The sequence below is a fragment of the Musca vetustissima genome, unplaced genomic scaffold (assembly GCF_032173495.1).
Source record: "Musca vetustissima isolate MV318-11 ecotype Yass unplaced genomic scaffold, APGP_CSIRO_Mvet_v1 utg59629, whole genome shotgun sequence".
NCBI classification, from domain to species: Eukaryota; Metazoa; Arthropoda; class Insecta; order Diptera; family Muscidae; genus Musca; species Musca vetustissima.
In genome coordinates, this window is record NW_026873904.1 from 116752 (window position 1) to 139488 (window position 22737).

Here is a 22737-nt window from a genome sequence, read left to right on the forward strand (position 1 = left end):
AATGATACACAGAAAACGCAAATAAATCCGCGATATTTTCAAAAACATTTTTTGCCAAATTTCGTGTTTTTGGAAGGCCAGTTCCCGCCGTTCTAGTAGATGGATTTTCACGAAGAAGATTTTATATCATCCGAAACGTAAAAAACCTTATTGATCGCGGGTACCCATATCATTCAGTTGACAGATCTAAAAATTTGACCCGAAAAATAGGTTTTTTAGAAATTTGATCGCACAAAATTTCCACTTTCGGTTGAGTATTACTCTGAAGCTGTGCATAATATATACACAAAATATATATCAAATTAAGCAGTTTCGCGACTACAATAATCTTATAATCGATTTTTAGAAATTCATGTTCGCGTATTAAAGCTAGAAGTAAAATTAAAAAAACACTCAAAATCGAGCTTCAAAATGTCAGCATCATTTAAAGGTAGATGCAGTTAAAATTTTGAAAAATGATACATAAGGGGCGTAGTCCCCATTTTGTTGGCTTCTAGTTTTATTTTGACACGAAGACCGTGCAATGAGTGGCTTAGGTCAATATCATGAACAGTTTGCAACGACAGTTCAATTTACCCAAAACTATTCACTTTTTTTCATATACTTAAGTAATTCCCGAGTTATAAAGGGGTGAACCTCCGCTTCAGCTATGTTAAAAAATTGGCAATATTGCCCATATATATATTTCAATTTGCACGAAATTTGGTATACTGTACTGAATAAAGTCAAGAATGATGTGAGTTAAGTTTCCTGAAAATCGGTTTCGATTTAGATATAGCTCCCATATATATTTTCGTCCGATTTAAGGTGAATGGTTCACAAAAGTCCCTATATATCTCTCGATTTGCACGAAATTTGGCATAGCGTACTGAAGTAAGCCTACAGTGATGTGTGCTAAGTTTCATGAAAATCGGTTCAGATTCGATTTGAACGAAAATTGGCACATCATACTGAATTGAGTCTGGAATAATGTGTGCTAAGTTTACGGTTCAGATATAGATATAGCTCAGATATATATTTTCGTCCGATTTAATGTAAATAGTGCACCAAAGACCCTATATATCTTTTGATTTGCACAAAATTTGGCGTAGAAAATCGGTTCAGATTTAGATATAGGTCCCATATATAGTTTCGTCCGATTTAAGGTAAATGGTGCACTAAAGTCCCTAAATATCTTTCGATTTGCACGAAATTTGGTATAGCGTACTGAATTAAGTCTATAATGATGTGTGCTAAGTTTGGTGAGAATCAGTTCAAATTTAGATATAGCTCCCATATATGTTTTCGTCCGATTTAAGGTAAATGGTTCACCAAAGTCCCTATATATCATTCGATTTGCATGAAATATGACATAGAGTACTGTATTAAGTCCAGAATGATGTGTGCTAAGTTTCGTAAAAATCGGTTCAGATTTAGATATAGCTCCCATATATATATTCGTCCGATTTAAGGTGAATGGTCCCTATATATCATTCGATTTGCATGAAATATGACATAGAGTGCTGAATTAGGTCCAGAATGATGTGTGCCAAGTTTCGAGAAAATCGATTCAGATTTAGATATAGCTCCCATATATAGTTTCGTCCGATTTAAGGCAAATGGTTCAGCAAAGTCCGTCGATTTGCACAAAATTTGGCAAAGCGTAATGAATTAAGTCTAGAATGATGATGTGTGTGTGATGAAGTTTCGTGAACATCGGTTCCGATTTAGATATAGCACTCATATATATTTTCGTCCGATTTTAAATAAATGGTTCACCAAAGACCCATAGTTACGCCGATTAACACAAAATTGTGCACAACGTACTGAAGTTAAATTAACCTAGCGTATGGATAGAGCTCTCATATATATTTTCTCCCGATAAATGATGCACCAATAACTCTAAGGGTAATCGATATGCACAAAACATACTGAAATTAGTATATCCTAACATGTGAAAAAATAGTGAACCAAACACTTCAGGGTTTTTAGATACTTTAAAAAAATCAACGGGTGTCCGAATGATATTTGCTTTAAATTGATGTACATAATTTTTCCCCCCATTAAAAGAAGCAAATCTATATCTGACCAAATGAAAAATTTAGTATAGATTGCAGAATGACATGCTTATGGATCCATTTTAATGTTAATGGTCCTTCAAAAATGCGACGTCTGTTAGGATTCATCTGTTGAACATACCCAAAGTGGTGAAGGCTATAATATAGACGGCCCCGTCCGACTTTACTGCTTTCCTTACTGGTTTTTATTTATAAATGTTTTTTTCTTCTTCTCCGAATAATTAATTTCCGAATAAAAATCCGCCAAGTAAAATGGTTCTTGCATAATGTGATTCTTTATGGCATCTTTAATTAGTGGATTAAATAAAAAAGCCAATATTATGGATTTCCAATGAAATTAGTTGGGCGATGTGTGGTGAAGTCCTTTTCATACATCGCTGCTTACAATAGTTTAAGGAAAATTAAATTGATACATGGAATTTTTCCATTACAACAATAAAACAACTACATCAGAATGTACAATTGGTTACATTTTTGATCTGCGAATATTTCCAGCTTGCACGCGGGCGTAGTCGAAAGTGGGAGTTTCCAAGGATGGGTCATATATTTAAGGAGATACTCACCAAGCATTGCGATATGATAAATGTTTGCATTATATGTCCCCTCCCCCTTAGGCTGCGCTATTATGGCCCTGATAAATATTTTGTATTCTGAGACATGAGTACATTTTATCTTCTGTTGTCTTGTTTTTTTTTTTTTTTTTTTTTTTGCAATGAATTATATTAACGTTTAACTGTATTTGTAATTCGGTTTATGTGTTTGTCAGTGTGTATGTGTGAGTTGGATTTTCCTTCATTTTCATGTTTCGTTCATTTTCATTTCAGCTCAACTCTCGCGATGAACCGGAAAAAACCTTCAAAGTTGCCATGCCGGACAATGCTTATTCAACGGTTTATCTACGCGATGCCATGTCGGTGGAGGAGTTTCTGGCCAGTGCCTGCGCCCGACGTAATCTCAATCCAATGGAACACTTTGTGCGTGTTAAAAAGCGACGTGACATGGAGGATCACAATTACTTTGTGCCACATCGTAACGACCTGATAGAGAATTATGTAAGTACAGTTACAGCAACAAATGACAATCAACAAATTAATATCCTGTCCAAAAAAAAGTCGTATAAAAAGGGGAATGGGTGTGCGAAAAGTTGTTGGTCATAGCACCACCAAACTCAACAGGTCAACTTTCTGCTTCAATTTTACTCGATACCCCAGAGCAATGACTTTGTCTGAAACAAGTCTATAAAACTCATCGGTGTTGAAGGTGTTGAAGTCAAAAGACAAAGAGAGGAAACAAAAGAAAAGTGATGACGACGAAAGAAAAGAAAACTTTCCAGACAGTCGTCGTTTGTTGTCGTTTGTTATCCTTGCAGTCCATTATTTCATTGCTATGCTGGTTGGCTGGATGGCAGACTGGTCGGGTGGTAGGTTGCTACCGGACAAGTAGAATAATAATGGCTGGTCAGCATGTCAAAAGGATATCATAGTGGGGACATTGTTGCAATATAAGCACCTTTCCCCTGTATTTGTTACACTTTATACATGCCAGGATTTTTTTGTTATTTGTTTGATAACACCAATGTCCAGCTTCCACCTCTCTTCATGTCATCTATCTTTATTCTAGACATTAAAAGAAACTGGGATCAAAAGGTTTGCACTTTGATCTGGCCCAGCTACAACAACACCACCACTTTGTTATTTCTGTCCCATCATTGTCGTCGTCGTCATCGTCATCATTGCCATCCATGCCATTTCATCTCTGTCAGGCCAGGCCACCTCTCACTTTATATAGCCTTTATTATTAGCCTCACACTCAATCCGTGAAGCAACAGTCAGCCAGCTGGACACGGAAAATGCAAATGAAATTTCAGATCATAACGACTAAACTTTTTAACGGAAGTTAGCCTCGGTATTGTTGAAAGTCAAAACCATGTGAATTTCGGTACAAAAAAAAACAAATGACAGGGATCCATACAATATGTGTTAACGGCGGAATGGAAACATATTTCTGAATTTTAATTGTCAAATGTAAAAAAACTCAGAACACATGAGGAGGCAAAAAACGTATAAGATATTTATTTTTTTATTTATAAACAAGGAGCAACTGGAATAGTCGGGTTTTTAAAGACTACTTTTTTTGAAGAATATTTTTTTCAAATACCATCCAGGATTTTTACAAAAGTAAACGTTTTGGGTATTTTAAATTGCTGAAATGAGGATCCCAAAGAAATATTTTTCCCAGAATCCAACTAAGCGTCGTTTTTATACCCTTCACCACACTGTGGTACAGGGTATTATGTCTTTGTGCATATGTTTGTAACAGGCAAAAGGAAACGAGATAGACACATGGTTCCTTTTGAGAATATGCATAGAATCACTTTCTGAGTCGATTTATGCATGTCCGTCCGTCCGTCTGTCCGTCTGGTGATGTTAAATTGTAAACAAAGTACAGGTCGCATTTATGATCCGATTTGGATGAAATTTGGCACAAGTCACTTATTTGGCCCAAGGAAGAACTCTAATTGGTGAAAATCGGTTCAGATTTAGATATAGCTCTCATATATATTTTCGTCCGATATAGGCACCAAAGTACCTATATATCTTTCGATTTGCACGAAATTTGGCATAGCGCACTGAATTAGGTGCAAAATGATGTGTGCAAAGTTTCGTGAAAATCGGTTCAGATTTAGATATAGCTCCCATATATATTTTCGTCCGATTTAAGGTAAACGGGGCACCAAAGTTCCTATATAACTTTCGATTTACACGAAATTTGGCATAGCGTACTTAAATAGGTCCAAAATGATGTGTGCAAAGTTTCGTGAAAATCGGTTCAGATTTAGATATAGCTCCCATATATATTTTCGTCCGATTTTAGTTAAATAGTGCACCAAAGTCCCTATATATTCTTTGATTTGCACGAAATTTATTTACATAATTTTGTCCCATTGTAAGAAGCAACTCTATATCTGATCAAAATTTAGTATAGGTTGCAGAATGACATGTTTAATTTCATGTTACTGATCCTTCAAAAATGCGACGCCTGTTAGAATCCCATCTGTTGAATATATCCAAAGTGGTGAAGGCTGGTCCACATATTTTACTATTTTGACTTGAAAAGTTTCTGCGATGTTTTTTACCCTCCGCGAACATAATAAGCCAATGTACAAACTATTTCCAAATTTCAGCCTCTTTTGTAGGGAAATAGTAGTGAGTCCTTGGATTGACCTTAATTGCAATTTGTTTAACTTTAAATATCAAAATGCCAAATATGAGGTGGCTAATCTTGGACTTATATGGAAATTGGTTTGCGTATACGCTTTGCCTAAACCTAAAAATTCCAAATGCTAACTACAGACAAAAAATTGACCTATATTATAAACAATTTTCTAGAATGTATGGCTAAATCGAAAATGGAACCCAACATTTATCAAATCTTTCCAAATATCGAACAAAACGTACGTAATTTTCTTCAATTCAATTAAGTAAGAAAACTGTTTGCGGTTTAAAATCGACCCAACATAAATGTCCATAAATAGAGAAGTGTAATTTAAAAGTTATACTCTGAATGTTGACAACATGTAGATCCTATAGTCTATAGTCTATGAACAACATTGTTGTTTATCGCACTTTTTTCACAAATCTTACCTTGTCGGTCCTTGAAAAATTATAGCCTTAAAAATTCACGCCTTCAAGGCTCATGGCCTTAAAAATTGTTATTTAAAGAATCCAAAAATTGTTGCTTGTGAAGAAAATATTCTTTAAAAATCACGCCTTGATGGTCCTTGAATAAATAATTTATAAAAATCATGGTCCTTGCAAAAATATTCTAACAAAAATCCACATAATCCATGGTCCTTAAAAAAATATTCGTTAACAAAAAAAATGTATTAAAAAAATCCAAACATTCGTGGCTTTCAAAAAATATTATTTAAAAAAAATTACACCTTCGTGGTCTTTGCAAAAATATTCTTAACCAGTAAGGAAAGTAGTAAAGTCGGACGGGGCCGACTATATACCCTCCACCACTTTGGGTATATTCAACAGATGAATCCTAACAGACGTCGCATTTTTAAAGGACCAGTAAAATGAAATTGGATCCATAAACATGTCATTCTGCAACCGATACTAAATTTTTCATTTGGTCAGATATAGAAGCTATATTCAAATCTGAACCGATTTCAGGAATCTTAACACATATCATTCTAGACCTAATTCATTACGCTGTGCCAAATTTCGTGCAAACCGAAATATATTCAGGGACTTTGGTACACCATTTACCTTAAATCGGACGAAAATATATATGAGAGCTATATCTGAATCTGAATCGATTTTCACGAAAATTAACATCCCTAATTCATTATGCTGTGCCATATTTCGTGCAAATCGAAAGATATATAGGGACTTTGGTACACCATTTACCTTAAATCGGGAGAATATATATATATATATATATCATATATTATTTGCCTTAAATCGGATGAAAATATATATGGGAGCTATATCTGAATTTGAACTGTTTTTAACGAAACTTAACACACTTAATTCTAGACCTCATTCATTACGATGTTCCAAATTTCGTACAAATCGAAAGATATATAGGGATTTTAGTGCACCATTTATATAAAATCCGATGAAAATATATATCGGAGCTATATCTAAATCTGAACCGATTTTCAGGAAACCTAACACACATCATTCTAGACCTAATTCATTATGCTGTGCTATATTTCGTGCAAATCGAAAGATATATAGGGACTTTGGTGCACCATTTACATTAAATCGGACGAAAATATGTATATCGGAGCTTCCTCTAAATCTGAACCGATTTTCACGAAACTTAACACACATCATTCTAGACCTAATTCATTGCGCTGTGCCAAATTTCGTGCAAATCGAAAGATATATAGGGACTTTGGTGCACCATTTACATTAAATCGGACGACAATATATATGGGAGCTATATCTAAATCTGAACCGATTTTCACGAAACTTAACACACATCATTCTAGACCTAATTCATTGCGCTGTGCCAAATTTCGTTCATATCGAAGGATACATAGGGACTTTGGTGCACTATTTACCTAAAATCGGACGAAAATATATATGAGAGCTATATCTAAATCTGTACCGATTTTCTGGAAACTTAACGCACATCATTCTATACCTAATAAACTACGCTGTGTCAAATTTCGTGCATATCGAAAGATATATAGGGACTTTGGTGCGCCATTTACATTAAATCGGACGAAAATATATATGAGAGCTATATCTAAATCTGAACCGATTTTCTGGAAACTTAACCCACATCATTCTATACCTAATAAACTACGCTGTGCCAAATTTCGTTCATATCGAAGGATACATAGGGACTTTGGTGCACTATTTACCTAAAATCGGACGAAAATATATATGGGAGCTATATCTAAATCTGATCCGATTTTCACGATATTTAACACACATCGTTCTAGGCTTAATTCAGTTCGCTATGCCAAATTTCGTGCAAATCAAAAGAATATATAAGAACTTTGGTGCACCATTTACCTAAAATCGGCCGAAAATATATAGGGGAGATATATCTAAATCTGAACCGATTTTTCCCAATTTAATAGGGCTCGTCCGTGGGCCAAATAAATGAGCTGTCCAAAATTTCATCCAATTCCAATCAAAAATGCGACCTGTACTTTGTTTACAATTTAACATGGACAGACAGACCGACGGACGGACGGTCATGCATAAATCGACTTAGAAAGTTATTCTATGCATATTCTCAAAAGGAGCCATGTGTCTATCTCGTTTTCTTTTGCTGTTACAAACATATGCACAAAGACATAATACCCTGTACCACAGTGTGGTGAAGGGTATAAAAATGTTCGTTAAAAAGATCCACCCCTGTTTGGTTCATGAAAAAATATATTCTTTTAAAAATAAAAATATTCCTTCAAAAATGCACGCCTGATTGGTTCTTAAAAAATATTCCTTTAAAAATTCACGCCTGATTGGTTCTTAAAAAATATATTTCAAATAAAATGGGGTTTAAATATATGTTCCAAATAACCAATGCCTTCTTGATCCTAGATTTTTTTATATAAACAGACCATGTTTGTCCTTGGAAAAAATATTCTTTACACAAGGTACTAGAAAAAAATATTATTTTCAAAAAAACCAAAAACATTATTTTCCATCCCAAAGGTCTTTGAAAAAATTCAAAGCTCTTTTTAAAACTTAAGTCATTCATGGGTCTTTTTTAAAAAAAAGTATTTTTCCGATTTTTATTTCCCTTTCTCACTGACTTATTTCACTGACTTAGTTTTGGGATTTAGGATAGCGATTTTTTTATTATCAATTTCCATCAATATTAAGGACTATAGCAAAAAAAGAAAAAATGATACATAATATTGAGTCGTATATTAATTTTCAAATGTCAACATTTCAACTAAATGACAAAAACACACAGAATCAGCTTTGCCCCCTCAAAAACATCTATAATTAATAGATTAGAGATAAAATTACAATGAAAACAATTATATATATATATATATATATTTTTTTTTTGCATCTTAAATAAACTAAAAATTTGTCATTTGACAACTGGCTGATGTATGCACAATAGTTATTATATACAAATTTTTTTTATCCGTCCTTTGAAGTTCTGTAATAAAATTACATAGTGAAAAAAAGAAACACAAAAGGACTTTCAATTAAAATTTATACATATATGTATGTATGTAGCTATTGTGTGTTTATTTGACTTTATGTTTACTATCAATTATAAATAAAAAATATATATAAAAAAAATAAAAAAACGACAGCAACAACAAAGGGCTGAACGTATTTTTGTATGCATAGAAGCATACTTCAAATAAATAAAATTTATTGTAATTAAAAAAAAATGTTGCAAAATTGATGTGATGGTCTATTATTTTAACAAATTAAAATAAAATTTTTCAATAACTAAAAAATAGATTTAAGGACCTTTCTTTAAAACAATATGTTTTCAAGGACCTTACAGCTAATATTTTGTCAAAGACTTTTGAAGCTATGTTTTTTTTACTAACAATATTTTTCAAGGACCTTTAAAGCGTAGATTTTTTACAAGAGTACTTTTTCAAGGACATCCAAGGTGTAGATTTTCTAAAAGGATATGTTTCAAGGATCTTTAAAGCATATATATTTCTTGAAATAATATTTTTTCAAGGACATTAAAAGCGTAGATTTTCTAAATAAATATTTTTTTCAAGGACAAGGATGTTTTAGTAGTTTTTTGAAATGTTAAAATAATATTTCTTCCAGGACTTTTTAAGGTATTTTTTTAAATAATATTTTTTTTCGTAAATAAAGCGTAAATTTTTCAAAATAATATTTTTAAGTATAAAGATTTTTTATACAGACATTTAAAGTATAGTTTTTTAAAGAGTATTTTTAAAGGGCCTTTAAAGTTTAGATGTTTTAAAAAATATTTGTTCAAGGTCCTTCAACGATAGTCGGACGGGGACGACCATATGATACCCTACACAACTACCACGAAAAGCACACTTTCGGCGGTTCTATATTCTAAGCCTGGGTAATATTTCGTGATATTTGCACCCTTTTTACCGATTATAGATCATCAACTCCTCTTTCTAAGTCTTGCATATTTTCCAAAATATTTTTTCTTGAAGTGAATTTTTACGCCATAAAATAAAAAAATGGTCACTTTAGGTTTTGGTTGATTTGACCCTCGGAAAATTGACCGATCATCATCTAAACAGCCGCTCTAAGTAGTTGGTCAGATCCCCTTCACCTTGAAAAATATGTGATGTTCTGCATATAATAATTGCCTTTAGAGCGACTAGAAAATCTGACAAAATTAAAGTTTTCGGTTCATTACACCCCCTGAATGAAATCTCAACTTCACCGAAAACTATAAGCGTAGTCCTTGACCATAATCGGAACTTAATGTACAATTTCGAAGCGATCAGCGCAACATTTCCGTCCTCTGATGGAGTAATAGTAATAATATGCACATAGTCACCTTTACTTAATTACGTATAACTCCCGCAACGGAGTACATATATCCATATAATTGGTATCAAGGACGTACGCAGGGGGGCGGCCCAGGGGGCCCGGGCCCCCCCGAAATGAATTTTTTTCACAGTAAATTTATGTTTGCAACAGCGATTTTTTTTTAATTTTGTACTACCGTGCCCCCCCCCCAAAATGAAATCCTGTGTACGTTGCTGATTGGTATCAATTTGAAGGTCAACAACTAATCTTGGACATACTATCAACCTATCGAGTATATGTCCTTCAGGAGCAAGTATATACGCCCCAGAATAAAATTTTTGTAATTTTTCACACAAAAGTCAGGGTCCATTTGACCCGCTAAATATTGACCGATCTTTATCCAAACAGGCAAGCTTATTCTTAGGCCCGATCCCCTTCTCCATGTAAAATTTCACGATGTTCGGACCATAACTGCGGCCTCTGGAGCGACCAGAAAAACCGACAAAATATTAATATTTGGTTCATTTCATCCCCTAAATATTAACCGATCTTTATCAAAAACAATAGGGGTATTCATTGGCCCATCCTACATGCAAAATTTTGTGAAGATTAGTCCATGACTGTGGCCTGTATCGTGTTTACAAACTATAATGGACAGACGGACGGACGGACACACATGTCTAGATCGACTCAGCTAGTCGAGATATGACGATCGGTATACTTAAAGGTGGGTCTAGGACCAATATTTCGCGGCGTTACAAACTTTTGGGGCTGCACAAAGCTATAATACCCTGACAACATAGTTGTGTAGGGTATAAAAAATATTAATATTTCATTTAGTATCAACATTGCATTAATGTGTGCAATAAAATACTTGAAACTTTAGCTAATCAAAGCTATGGCATTTCACACACAAGCACACACACACACTTTCGTACACATTCTACACATAGATGGATAAAATAAGATTATTCCCATCGACACGATAGCCAGACACACAGTCCGTCAAAGCAGAACAACTTTGCTTTGCTTTTCATTTTCAAACTCAAATATTGGCTTTAACTATTCTTCGAAGATCTATCATCAAAGACGGACTATTGTTGATTACTATTTTATATGTGTGTGTGAGAGAGAGAATTGTATCCTGTTGCCCACCTTTCATTTTAAATTTCCTCACATTTTCAGAACAAACAAAAAGGTTAGATTTTCTGGTTGGCTAGCTGGCAAACAGACAGCCAGATGACCGGAAGATGTGACTTTTCCCATTAGGTGTTCGGTCGAATGACCAATCGTTGTTTACCTTTAAAGTTGACAAATTGAAAACCTAATAAAACCATCCATAAGGCTAAACATATATCTATGCGAAAAACGGAGTTAACCGATATATGGATAGATATTAAGTTGGTTGGCAACATTTGCACACACACTCACACATCTTCCATTTACACACGAATGACAAATGACAATTAATGGATGGATACATGGATGTGTTCCAGGTGAATAACCAGGAAACGATTTGAGCCATTTCAATCGCAAAAAGCATTATTAAACAATTTAATTATGGATACAAAGAAGATACGATTTATTTGGAGATGGTGACTTTAATTGATTTGCTGATAAAATATCAACAAAAGATTAACTTCTTTATTTAAAAAATATTATTTTTTTTCAAAAAATTACGAAGGCCTAGATTTTGTAAAAGAATATTTTTTCACGCACCTCCTGGAAGCTGGAATTTTTACAAAGAATATTTTTTAAAGGTCTATGAAGACCTGGGGTTTAATATAATATTTGTTTTAGTCCCTGTATACCAAAGGAACACCAAGGTAATTTCTGACTTACACGAATCGCCCTGATGGCCCTGATGATGTCTAGGGCCACAAAAATTTACAGAGGGTTTGGCGAACACCTAAATTAGATCCCAATAAAAAATAACTAAAAAAGCTTAACCCATTCGAAAGATATAACGAATTTTTTATACCCTACAAAACTATGTTGTCAGGGTATTATAGCTTTGTGCAGCCCCAAAAGTTTGTAACGCCGCGAAATATTGGTCCCAGACCCAACTTTAAGTATACCGATAGTCATATCTCGACTAGCTGAGTCGATCTATACATGTGTATAATTTGTAAACACGATACAGGCCACAGTTATATACCAATCTTCACGAAATTTTGCATGTAGGTTGGGTTCTGGCCAATGAAGTAGGGGTCTTCATTGGACAAAGAAGTATGAACTTGGAAAAAATATTTTTTGAAAACTACAGCCTCAGATGGGCTTTGGAAAAATATTCCTTAAAAAACCAGTCTCAGATGGGCTTTGAATACATATTCTTTCAAACACCCAGCCTCAAACGTGCTTTGAAAAATATTCTTTAAAAAATATAGCCTCAGATGGGCTTTGAAGACATATTCTTTCAAACACCCAGCCTCAAGCGTGCTTTGAAAAATATTCTTTAAAAAATATAGCCTCAGATGGGCTTTGGAAAAATAGTCTTTAAAAAAATATAGCCTCAGATGGGCTTTGAAAAAATAATCTTTAAAAAATTCACGCCTTAATGGGCTTTGAGAAAATAATCTTTAAAAAAATATAGCCTCAGATGGGCTTTGAAAAAATAATCTTTAAAAAATTCACGCCTTAATGGGCTTTGAGAAAATAATCTTTAAAAAATCCACGCCTTAGATGGGCTTTGAAAAAAATAATCTTTAAAAATCCACGCCTTACATGAGATCCACGCCTCAGAAAGGCTTAAAAAAATAATCTTTAAAAATCCACGCCTTACATGAGATCCACGCCTCAGAAAGGCTTAAAAAAATAATCTTTAAAAATCCACGCCTTACATGAGATCCACGCCTCAGAAAGGCTTAAAAAAATAATCTTTAAAAATCCACGCCTTACATGAGATCCACGCCTCAGAAAGGCTTAAAAAAATAATCTTTAAAAATCCACGCCTTACATGAGATCCACGCCTCAGAAAGGCTTAAAAAAATAATCTTTAAAAATCCACGCCTTACATGAGATCCACGCCTCAGAAAGGCTTAAAAAAATAATCTTTAAAAATCCACGCCTTACATGAGATCCACGCCTCAGAAAGGCTTAAAAAAATAATCTTTAAAAATCCACGCCTTACATGAGATCCACGCCTCAGAAAGGCTTAAAAAAATAATCTTTAAAAATCCACGCCTTACATGAGATCCACGCCTCAGAAAGGCTTAAAAAAATAATCTTTAAAAATCCACGCCTTACATGAGATCCACGCCTCAGAAAGGCTTAAAAAAATAATCTTTAAAAATCCACGCCTTACATGAGATCCACGCCTCAGAAAGGCTTAAAAAAATAATCTTTAAAAATCCACGCCTTACATGAGATCCACGCCTCAGAAAGGCTTAAAAAAATAATCTTTAAAAATCCACGCCTTACATGAGATCCACGCCTCAGAAAGGCCTAAAAAAATAATCTTTAAAAATCCACGCCTTACATGAGATCCACTCCTCAGAAAGGCTTAAAAAAATAATCTTTAAAAATCCACGCCTTACATGAGATCCACGCCTCAGAAAGGCTTAAAAAAATAATCTTTAAAAATCCACGCCTTACATGAGATCCACGTCTCAGAAAGGCTTTAAAAAAATATTCTTTAAAAATCCACGCCTTACATGAGATCCACGCCTCAGAAAGGCTTAAAAAATAATCTTTAAAAATCCACGCCTTACATGAGATCCACGCCTCAGAAAGGCTTAAAAAAATAATCTTTAAAAATCCACGCCTTACATGAGATCCACGCCTCAGAAAGGACATAGACCCAACAAGTTTATATTATATCCAAGAGGAGTGGTTGACCTTTAAATTGTTGTATGTGCTCGGATGTGGGAGTTACACCTAAATATTTACATGTATATCCGATTCGTATATTATTTAGTAAACCATTATCTCTCTAGAGGTTCCGCTGATCGCTTTGAAATGTTCCATGAGGTTCCAGTTATGGTCCAGAACAACGCCTATAATTTTCGGTGATGATCAGATAATAATTTTGGAATGAAGTGGACCGAAAATTTAATTTGTTATGTTATTTTCGAGTCGATCTATAGACCACAAATGAAAGCCGAACATCACAACACAACCCACGGTGAAGGGAATCTGGACAATAGCTGTACTGAATACTTGTAATATTCGGAAAATATGTCAGTGTGAGGAAGAGGTGCTGTTTACCTCTAATAGGGCAAGAGGGTGCAAATATCACGAAATATTGCCCAGGCTCGGAATAAACATTCGCAGAAAATTTGAGTTCCGTGGTAGTTGTGTAGGGTATCGTATGGTCGGCCCCGTCCGACTATACTGCTCCGCTCGCTGGTTATATGATAGTTTTTGATAGATTATCTTTTAAGCATGGTTTTAAATATATATTATTTTAATGTATATATAATTTTGAGTTCATACATCTAGAACAGATCCGTATAGATTAATTTATAACCAAAATCCACACGATAGTTCAATTTTTTAATGAATTACAGAGCTATCTTTGGATGGGGGCAAATGTACCACGATTATTGATCTACGTATAGTTTTTTGGTTATTGACCGTAGGGATAATGGTCCATGAAAAGTAGTCTTTTAAAATCCACACTTATAAAATATTCTGAAAAAAATAAAGAATCTTAAAGGTCCTAGAAAAATACTTGCATACTTAGCTGGCCTGTGACAGAACTTTCGTTCCATAAACCGAGCATAAAAAAGATTTCCAGGCGCGTCAGTCTTCCAATTTTAAAGATCATTTTCGGCAATGTTGTCTTCCACTTGATTTTCCATTTTATTCGTGGCCTTCCTCTTCTGCGTGAACCATAAGCTGGTTCACTTTTATATGCCTTCTGGGCTGGGGCATCTTTTTTGCATTCGGCCACATTTGGAGTTCTTCAATTACTTATAAATCCAAATTTCGTGCAAATGGAAGGATATATAGGGACTTTGGTGCACCATTTACATAAAATCGGACGAAAATATATATATGAGAGCTATATCTAAATCTGAACCGATTTTCACGAAATTTAACACACATCGTTCTAGGCTTAATTCAGTACGCTGTGCAAAATTTCGTGCAAGTCGAAGGATATATAGGGACTTTAGTGCACTATTTACTTAAAATCGGACGAAAATATATATGGGAGCTATATCTAAATCAGAACCGATTTTCACGAAATTTAACACACATCGTTCTAGACTTAATTCCGTACGCTGTGCCAATTTTTGTGCAAATCGAAGGATATATAAAGACTTTGGTGCACTATTTACCCAAAATCGGACGAAAATATATATGGGAGCTATATCTAAATCTGAACCGATTTTCACGAAATTTAACACACATCGTTCTAGGCTTAATTCAGTACGCTGTGCAAATTTTCGTGCAAATCGAAGGATATATAGGGACTTTGGTGCACTATTTACCTAAAATCGTACGAAAATATATATGGGAGCTATATCTAAATCTGAACCGATGTTCACGAAATTTTACACACATCGTTCTAGATTTAATTCAGTACACTATGCAAAATTTCGTGCAAATCGAAGGATATATAGGGACTTTGGTGCACTATTTACCTAAAATCGGACGAAAATATATATGGGAGCTATATCTAAATCAGAACCGATTTTCACGAAATTTTACACACCTCTTTCTAGACTTAATTCAGTACGCTATGCCAAATTTCGTGCAAATCGAAGGATATATAGGGACTTTGGTGCACTATTTACCTAAAATCGGACGAAAAGATATATATGGGAGCTATATCTAAATCTGAACCGATTTTCACGAAATTTAACACACATCGTCCTAGACTTAATTCAGTACACTATGCAAAATTTCGTGCAAATCGAAAGATATATAGGGACTTTGGTGCACTATTTACCTAAAATCGGACGAAACTTTATATGGGAGCTATATCTAAATCTGAACCGATTTTCACGAAATTTTACACACATCTTTCTAGACTTAATTCAGTACGCTATGCCAAATTTCGTGCAAATCGAAGGATATATAGGGTCTTTGGTGCACTATTTACCTAAAATCGGACGAAAATATATATGGGAGCTATATCTAAATCTGAACCGATTTTTTCCCAATTTCAATAGAGTTCGTCCTTGGGCCAAATAAGTGAACTGTGCCAAATTTCATCACAAATGCTACCTGTTAACAAAAATAAATGGACGGACGGACATGCATACATCGACTTAAAAAGTGTTCCTATGCTTATTCTCAAAAGGAACCATATGTCTATCTCGTTTCCTTTTGCCTGTTACAAACATATGCACAAAGACATAATACCCTGTACCACAGTGTGGTGAAGGGTATAAAAATACACGCTTACAGTGTTCCTTCAATAAATATTGATTATAAAATTTACCGCTTCCAATGATCCTTGCAATTTCGTTTAGAAATCCACAAAGCTTGTGTTGCAGATTAAAAACGGATTTCCAATCTACCTTCGTAGTCCGCAGTACATATCAAATCAAAATCCAGGCAAACAATGTGTTAATTTTCTATTAAATTTTTTTCGAATTCCCTTACCCCTCTCTCTCGTCCCTCCCAAAAATTATTAATAACATTATTGTGTTCAAGTTTGAAAAGGTGCAACTAATTCGAACAACACCTTTTGTAGCCACAACAAAAGGCGATGCTTAAAAAGAAAAATACATTTAATTTTAAGCTCATTGAGTTAATTGATGTTGTTGTTATTGGTGTCGTGGCAAGCAGCAGTGTAGATGAAGTGGTGTTAGTTGCATACAACAACAAATGCTGCCACTAATACGAGACACGAAATTACAAATACTCCTTTCGTTAATACCCGTCATTGTATGGCACATGGTACATGGTGGCAGGATAATGGTGGCATGGCTGATAATGACGATAATGACAAGGATGATTGTGTGTTAGTGTGTGTGTGTGTGTGTGTTTGTACGACGTGATTTTATTAAATGAGAATGAGACACTAGCTCTCTATACCGTTGAGCTGCATTTGTTAGCTGTTCACCTTTTGCAATTTTGTAACACGTTCAGCACTGCCATTTTCCACATCGTTTTTTTTTTAGATGTCTTCTGTCATATGACATGTAATGTAATTTCGTATTTTCAAGGGTATTAGTGTGGTGGGAAATGGCTGAGAGTGTGCGTGTGTGTCTATCCGTGCACATATTTGTTTGCATCTGCCCTTAAATTGGTTTTTCAAATTCAACCACGTTTCTACGTTTTTATTTTGTTAGCAAATGTATTATTTATATACGGGTTTTACTAACTCATCTTCTCTACCCCTCCCCCACCGGCTTCCCTCTGGTGGTGTTGTTTTTTTCTTTTCTTTACAGCTACATAATCACGAATTTGTCGAAGTCTGCATGAAGATCCTTTACCAAGTCGAACTGCATCGTACCACATTGGAACAAATGTGGGGCTTCTCTGTCGAGGCCGAACTTATTGAAAACGCCGAACGTCAAGATGAGCTGTGCTGTTATGTTAGTCGTGTCGAAGATAAAAGTGTTGCCATGCAAAATGGTAAGTAGAAATTTTGTTTCTTGAAGTTGTTTTTTTCCATTTTGAGATATTACAATGAAAATGGGGTTGGGAGGGTTACATAGCCGACATAACTCCAACATGTGTCAGGGATTTAAATACAATTTCAATGGTGTCTCAAAGGATATGGGTCGTATGGAGATGTAAACAAAATTGATAAATTCAAAATGTGAGATGGGTTATTGAAAATATAAAAAATAATAATTTTATTGGTAAATAAAAAAAATCTTCCAACTGGTTCTTAGTTCAGGACAATTATTTTAAACCCCCCGACAAAAAAAAACTAAATTTATAATTTTTTGAGTATTAAATAAATTCAAATATAATTTACCCTGTAATCACCCAATTTGGATAGAAAAACGTGACCAAAATATAAAAAAGGAATCTTAGGAAGTACCTTTAGATCTAGGTCTTCTTTCCAGGGTACCCCTACTCTAAAAAGTAGACAATATTGATATTTGTTGATGGGAAAAATTGGCTATCCAATGAAAAAAAAAACATGAAATTTCGCTTGAAACCCCTGTGCCAAATTCCCAAAATTCCCGATATATTTAATTTCTCATATCACGCATTCTAGAAGTAGTAGCGAAGACGTGGCTGAATCGACATTGAATATTCATCAGATCAAAAATATATACTTTTTGGGGTCTCCGGTGATTATTTTAAAATTTTACAAACGTTATGAACGAATTAAAATATCCTCCACATTATGGTGGATGACACTAACGTACACGGGATTTTAAATTGGGGGCGAAGGCCCCGCTGGTTCAATATGACATTTTCAAAGCAAAAGAAAATTTTTTTGTATGAAAAAATGTATAACTTGATGTAGGGTAAAAAAGGAGACCATTGTCGGGAAAATACCATGCTTACAGGCCTACATGTAATCTATGGACAGAAGACCATATTCAGACTATTTTGACAGAAGCCATTTCCGAATCTATAGCCAACAGGTTTATAGTTACAATCACTTTCATTAGGTCTGAAGGCATTTACAGCCTTATGTATTTTGTTGGTCTTCCATAAGCAGACCATAGTAGATCAGTAGATCGATGACCTTTCTCCAGTATTCAATTTGACAGAATACCGATTTCAGGTCCTCTATTAACAACAGGTTTTTGTAGACCAAATACCTACCGAAGAATCTTTTTTACACAGAAGGTATTACATCTGCACAGAAGATCTGAGCTATTTAAAAAAACAACAAATGATCCTCCATCCTATCTATGTATCTTCGGGAAAAATAAGGCAGGTCTTTTGTATGCCATTATTTCCCTGATATTTTTACTGTGCATACACATTACTCTTGAAAGGGGAAACCCCCTATAGCCATATGGCAATATTTCGGTCATCTATAGACAGAAACTCATACATGTGTAATGATTTCTGAAGGTATTCAGTAGATAGAAATCCTATTATGGGTCTTCTTTAGTCTCTTACCGGTCTTCCAAGGCCTGAATAATGCCTGCTTTTAGACTGAGGTTGTTATCCTAATATTTTGTTGTCCTAATACTTATCTCAGAACTTTTATAAGTATAATATATTTTGCAGGTCTTTTTTTATAACGAAGATCCTTATTCTGGTTCGAAGATCTTTCACGGATATTCCATAAACATAACACCGACTTCAGTTCTTCTAGTAGCACCAGGCCAGGTCGCCTACATACAGATGGTATTCTCCTATTTTTTACTAAAGACATTCCTAAGAACTATCATAGACAAAAGACCTCAGGTTTTTATACATACAAATAAGAATAAAGTGGGTCTTTCATTGGTTGAAGCCCCTTTGCAGGTCCTCTATAAACGGCAGGCTTTTGTAGGCCACATATTCATATCCTGGCGTATTGCAGGCCTATCGAAGAATCGTTTTTGGATATATTACACAGACTATTTTTAAGGTATTCCCTATGCACAGAAGAGCTCAAGTATCCTCCAAAATAGACAGTTTTGTAGGTTTTCCATAGATATTCGGGAAAAATAAGGAAGGTCTTTTGTATGTCATTATTCTCCTGACACGTTTACTTTATGAAAAATTATTCTTAAAGGGGAAATTCTATTTAGTCATCGGCCATCTATAGACAGAACTTCATACAGGGGTAAAGGTTTCTATGGATGCTCAGTAGATCGAAAGCCTTTTATGGTTTTCTAGATCTATATACTCTTGCGGGTCTTCCGAGGCCTGAATAAGGTTTGCTTTCAGGCAGAAGTTGATATCCTAGTATTTTGTTGTCCAAATACCTATCTCAGAACTTGTATAAGTAGAATATATTTTTTTAGGTCTTTTATATACCAAAAATCCTTTTTCTGGTTGACGGATATTTTATAGACAGAATAGCGACTCCAGTACTTCTATAAATACCAATCCAGGTCCCCTAAAGCCAGATGGTTTTATACTGTTTTTTTTTTTTTTTTTTTTTTTTTGGTTACTAAATACATTCGTCAGAATTATTATAGACAGAATATTCTCTTCGGCTACTATCGACCGAAGGCCTCAGGGTTTTATAGATAATAATCGCTGGTAGAAAAAAGTAGATCTTCTATTGACTGAAGCCTTTTGTTAAGATTTCAAAAATCCTACTTAAGATCATATTTTGTTATTTTCTTCGGAGCTTTAATAGATCGGAAAGATGGGTATTCTTTTAATTAGATAAGATTCAATAATAAAATTTCCTTTCCCGAAAATCTTTGGAAGGTCACATGCCCTTCGTGTACTTTCCTTTAGAACGAAAAGAAGCTTGAATAACATTGTCCTTTCTACAAATTCTTTGGAAGGTCACATGACCTTCATGGGATTTCCGTTTGAGCGACGACCTTCAATAATTTTATGGATAGAATATCTTTTTACAGACAAATTACCTTTTGGAGGTTGAATTATCCTCCATGGCCGAACGACATTATAAGATAAGATGCAGAAGCATTTTAATGACCGAAAACCTTCGACAGATCTTCTATTGGAAGATAACCTATTCTGTTTAGTTATAAACATAATTCCATAACTTTATATAGCCAGATAGCCTTCCAGAGGTATTTTCTGAAAAGAAGACCTTCTACAGATCATCCAGGGACAGATAACATCGGCTGATCATTTATAAAAAAAATCAATGTGGACAGAAGACCCGTTTTATGGACAGAAAACTTTCTATAGACCGTCCATGAACATATAACCTTTGGTGATTATTTATAAACAGAAGTCTATCTGGACAGAATACCTCCTACAGATCTTTTATTGACAGATAACTTCTTCTGATTATATATAAATAGGAGCCCATTTGTTGGTCTTCTATATACAACAGCACGTCTCTAGCCATAGGAAATTATAAAGATTTTCTTCTGGTGGTTTTTAGACAGAACCCATGTTTCTTGAGATTTTCTACATCTTCTGTGCTCCCAAAGAAACGAAATAGTTTTTTGCCTAAATTCTATTGTAATTGGCCAAACCCAATAAATCCTTGAGAGCTTTTGTAGACCACAGATTTTATATTGCTTCTTTGAAACTTTCATAAACAGAAACCCTTCGCCTGGCGTTATTTTAATTTGAGAAAAGGCTATAAAGATTTCCATTTCACCAATTCCAAATTGGCCTTTAGCCAAAAACCTGCAATGACCTACAAATTAAAATTAAAAATGATGTACCTTAAGCTTCTTTTAATTTATCCGAAATCCATTATGGATCTCCATAAAAAATTACAAGGTAACCATTTGAGAATGTATACTCCATAATCATATACCTTTAACATTTAATTTAATCCCATTTCAGAAAGTTACGCAAAAAAAAAATTGGCATGACTTCAAAAACTATTACGAAGAGATTTTGTGTACTTCCAGCGTATTTTTGTTTGCTGTGATTTATTGCATTTTTAAATGAAATCAAATTGCATTTAATTTAGTTCAATTAGTGGAAATGGGTAGATAGAACGGACAGTAATGCGGCTGGTAGTAGGTCACTTGGGGTAACAAATTGCCAGAGGATATTCGAATATTTGCTGATGCTGAAACCAATGATTTTAATTTTCTGCGTTTCATTGGCGTATGATTAATAATATTTAATGTAAAAGCCAACAACAGCGCCCGGCCAGTCAACCATTTTACCAACCATCCATGGCGTATGAGTATTACGCCTGCATTACACTGTGTTACGTATACGCCGCAACTTTCGCTCTGCGCAACACTTGCTGTGCATGAACAAATTATTCGGTAATGCCATCCGTGCATTCATTCATTCACTCATTTACCAGCAAATGACCTCGTCCTAGTCATTGTCCTTAAATCGATGAAATATAATTACGCAATGTGGAATCTTCATTTGTTGTTGTTTTTGTTGTTATATATTGTATTGCATTCTAGATATAGAATTGAAACGAACAAAACAATCATTTTTGTCGTACGTTCACACACTCACACATATGAAGATTAATGTGGTCCCTTTGAATATCAATACAAAAAAACACACACACATACACAGACATATTTTGTGTGTATTTATTGTATATTTTATCCATAAAATTCCCAACACTTTATTTGCATGTATTGTCTGTCCGTCCATTTGTTGGTCTGTCGGTCGGTCGGTCGATCGTTCGTTCGTTCGGTCTGCGAAATGAATTTGTAAAACAAAACATGCTATGCATGCCATCCATTGTCCTTTTTTATCTATCATTTTTGCAATGCAATCGGACAAAGGATAACTTACAAATTTACGATGTACTGCAATGGAAACGGGTGTTCCAATGTTTCAGGTTCGCTATGGTTGTTGTTGTATTTGGTCTTGTTTCCATTCATAGACTACAAGAAAGTTGGACAAGTGATATTGGGTGTGTGTGTGTATGTAGATTTATACAAAGGTATTGAGGTGTGCAAGTTACTTTTTATAGCGGGAATGTAGGAAATGTATAATATAGACTATAAGATCTTCTGAAGACCTTTTACGTGGAATTGATAGGCAAATGGCCTACCTAAGGCCTTCTGTAAACAGACAGATGTTTGGTACATAGAAGACCTCTTACACGACGTTTATATTGTCCGAACTTTTATAAAACCTTTTATAAAGCCTTCTATAAATAACACATATTTTTCAGGACAGAAGACCCTTTGTAGGTCTTCCAGGTTCTTTTTTAACAGAAGCCGATCAGAAGGTATTCTACACATATAGGA

The 22737-nt window shown here is 34.6% G+C and overlaps 1 protein-coding gene across 1 annotated transcript in view; it reads left to right on the forward strand.

The window, feature by feature from the left end:
* Positions 1–22737, forward strand: part of LOC133328979 (protein still life, isoforms C/SIF type 2-like) — a gene marked incomplete at its 3' end in the record, with an annotated part of 133459 nt that overhangs the window by 98818 nt on the left and 11904 nt on the right. Inside the window, exons 10-11 of the mRNA XM_061537486.1 lie at positions 2882–3109; positions 17386–17572. Of these exons, the coding sequence (XP_061393470.1) occupies positions 2882–3109; positions 17386–17572 (415 nt within the window). The remainder of the gene's footprint in view (positions 1–2881; positions 3110–17385; positions 17573–22737) is intronic.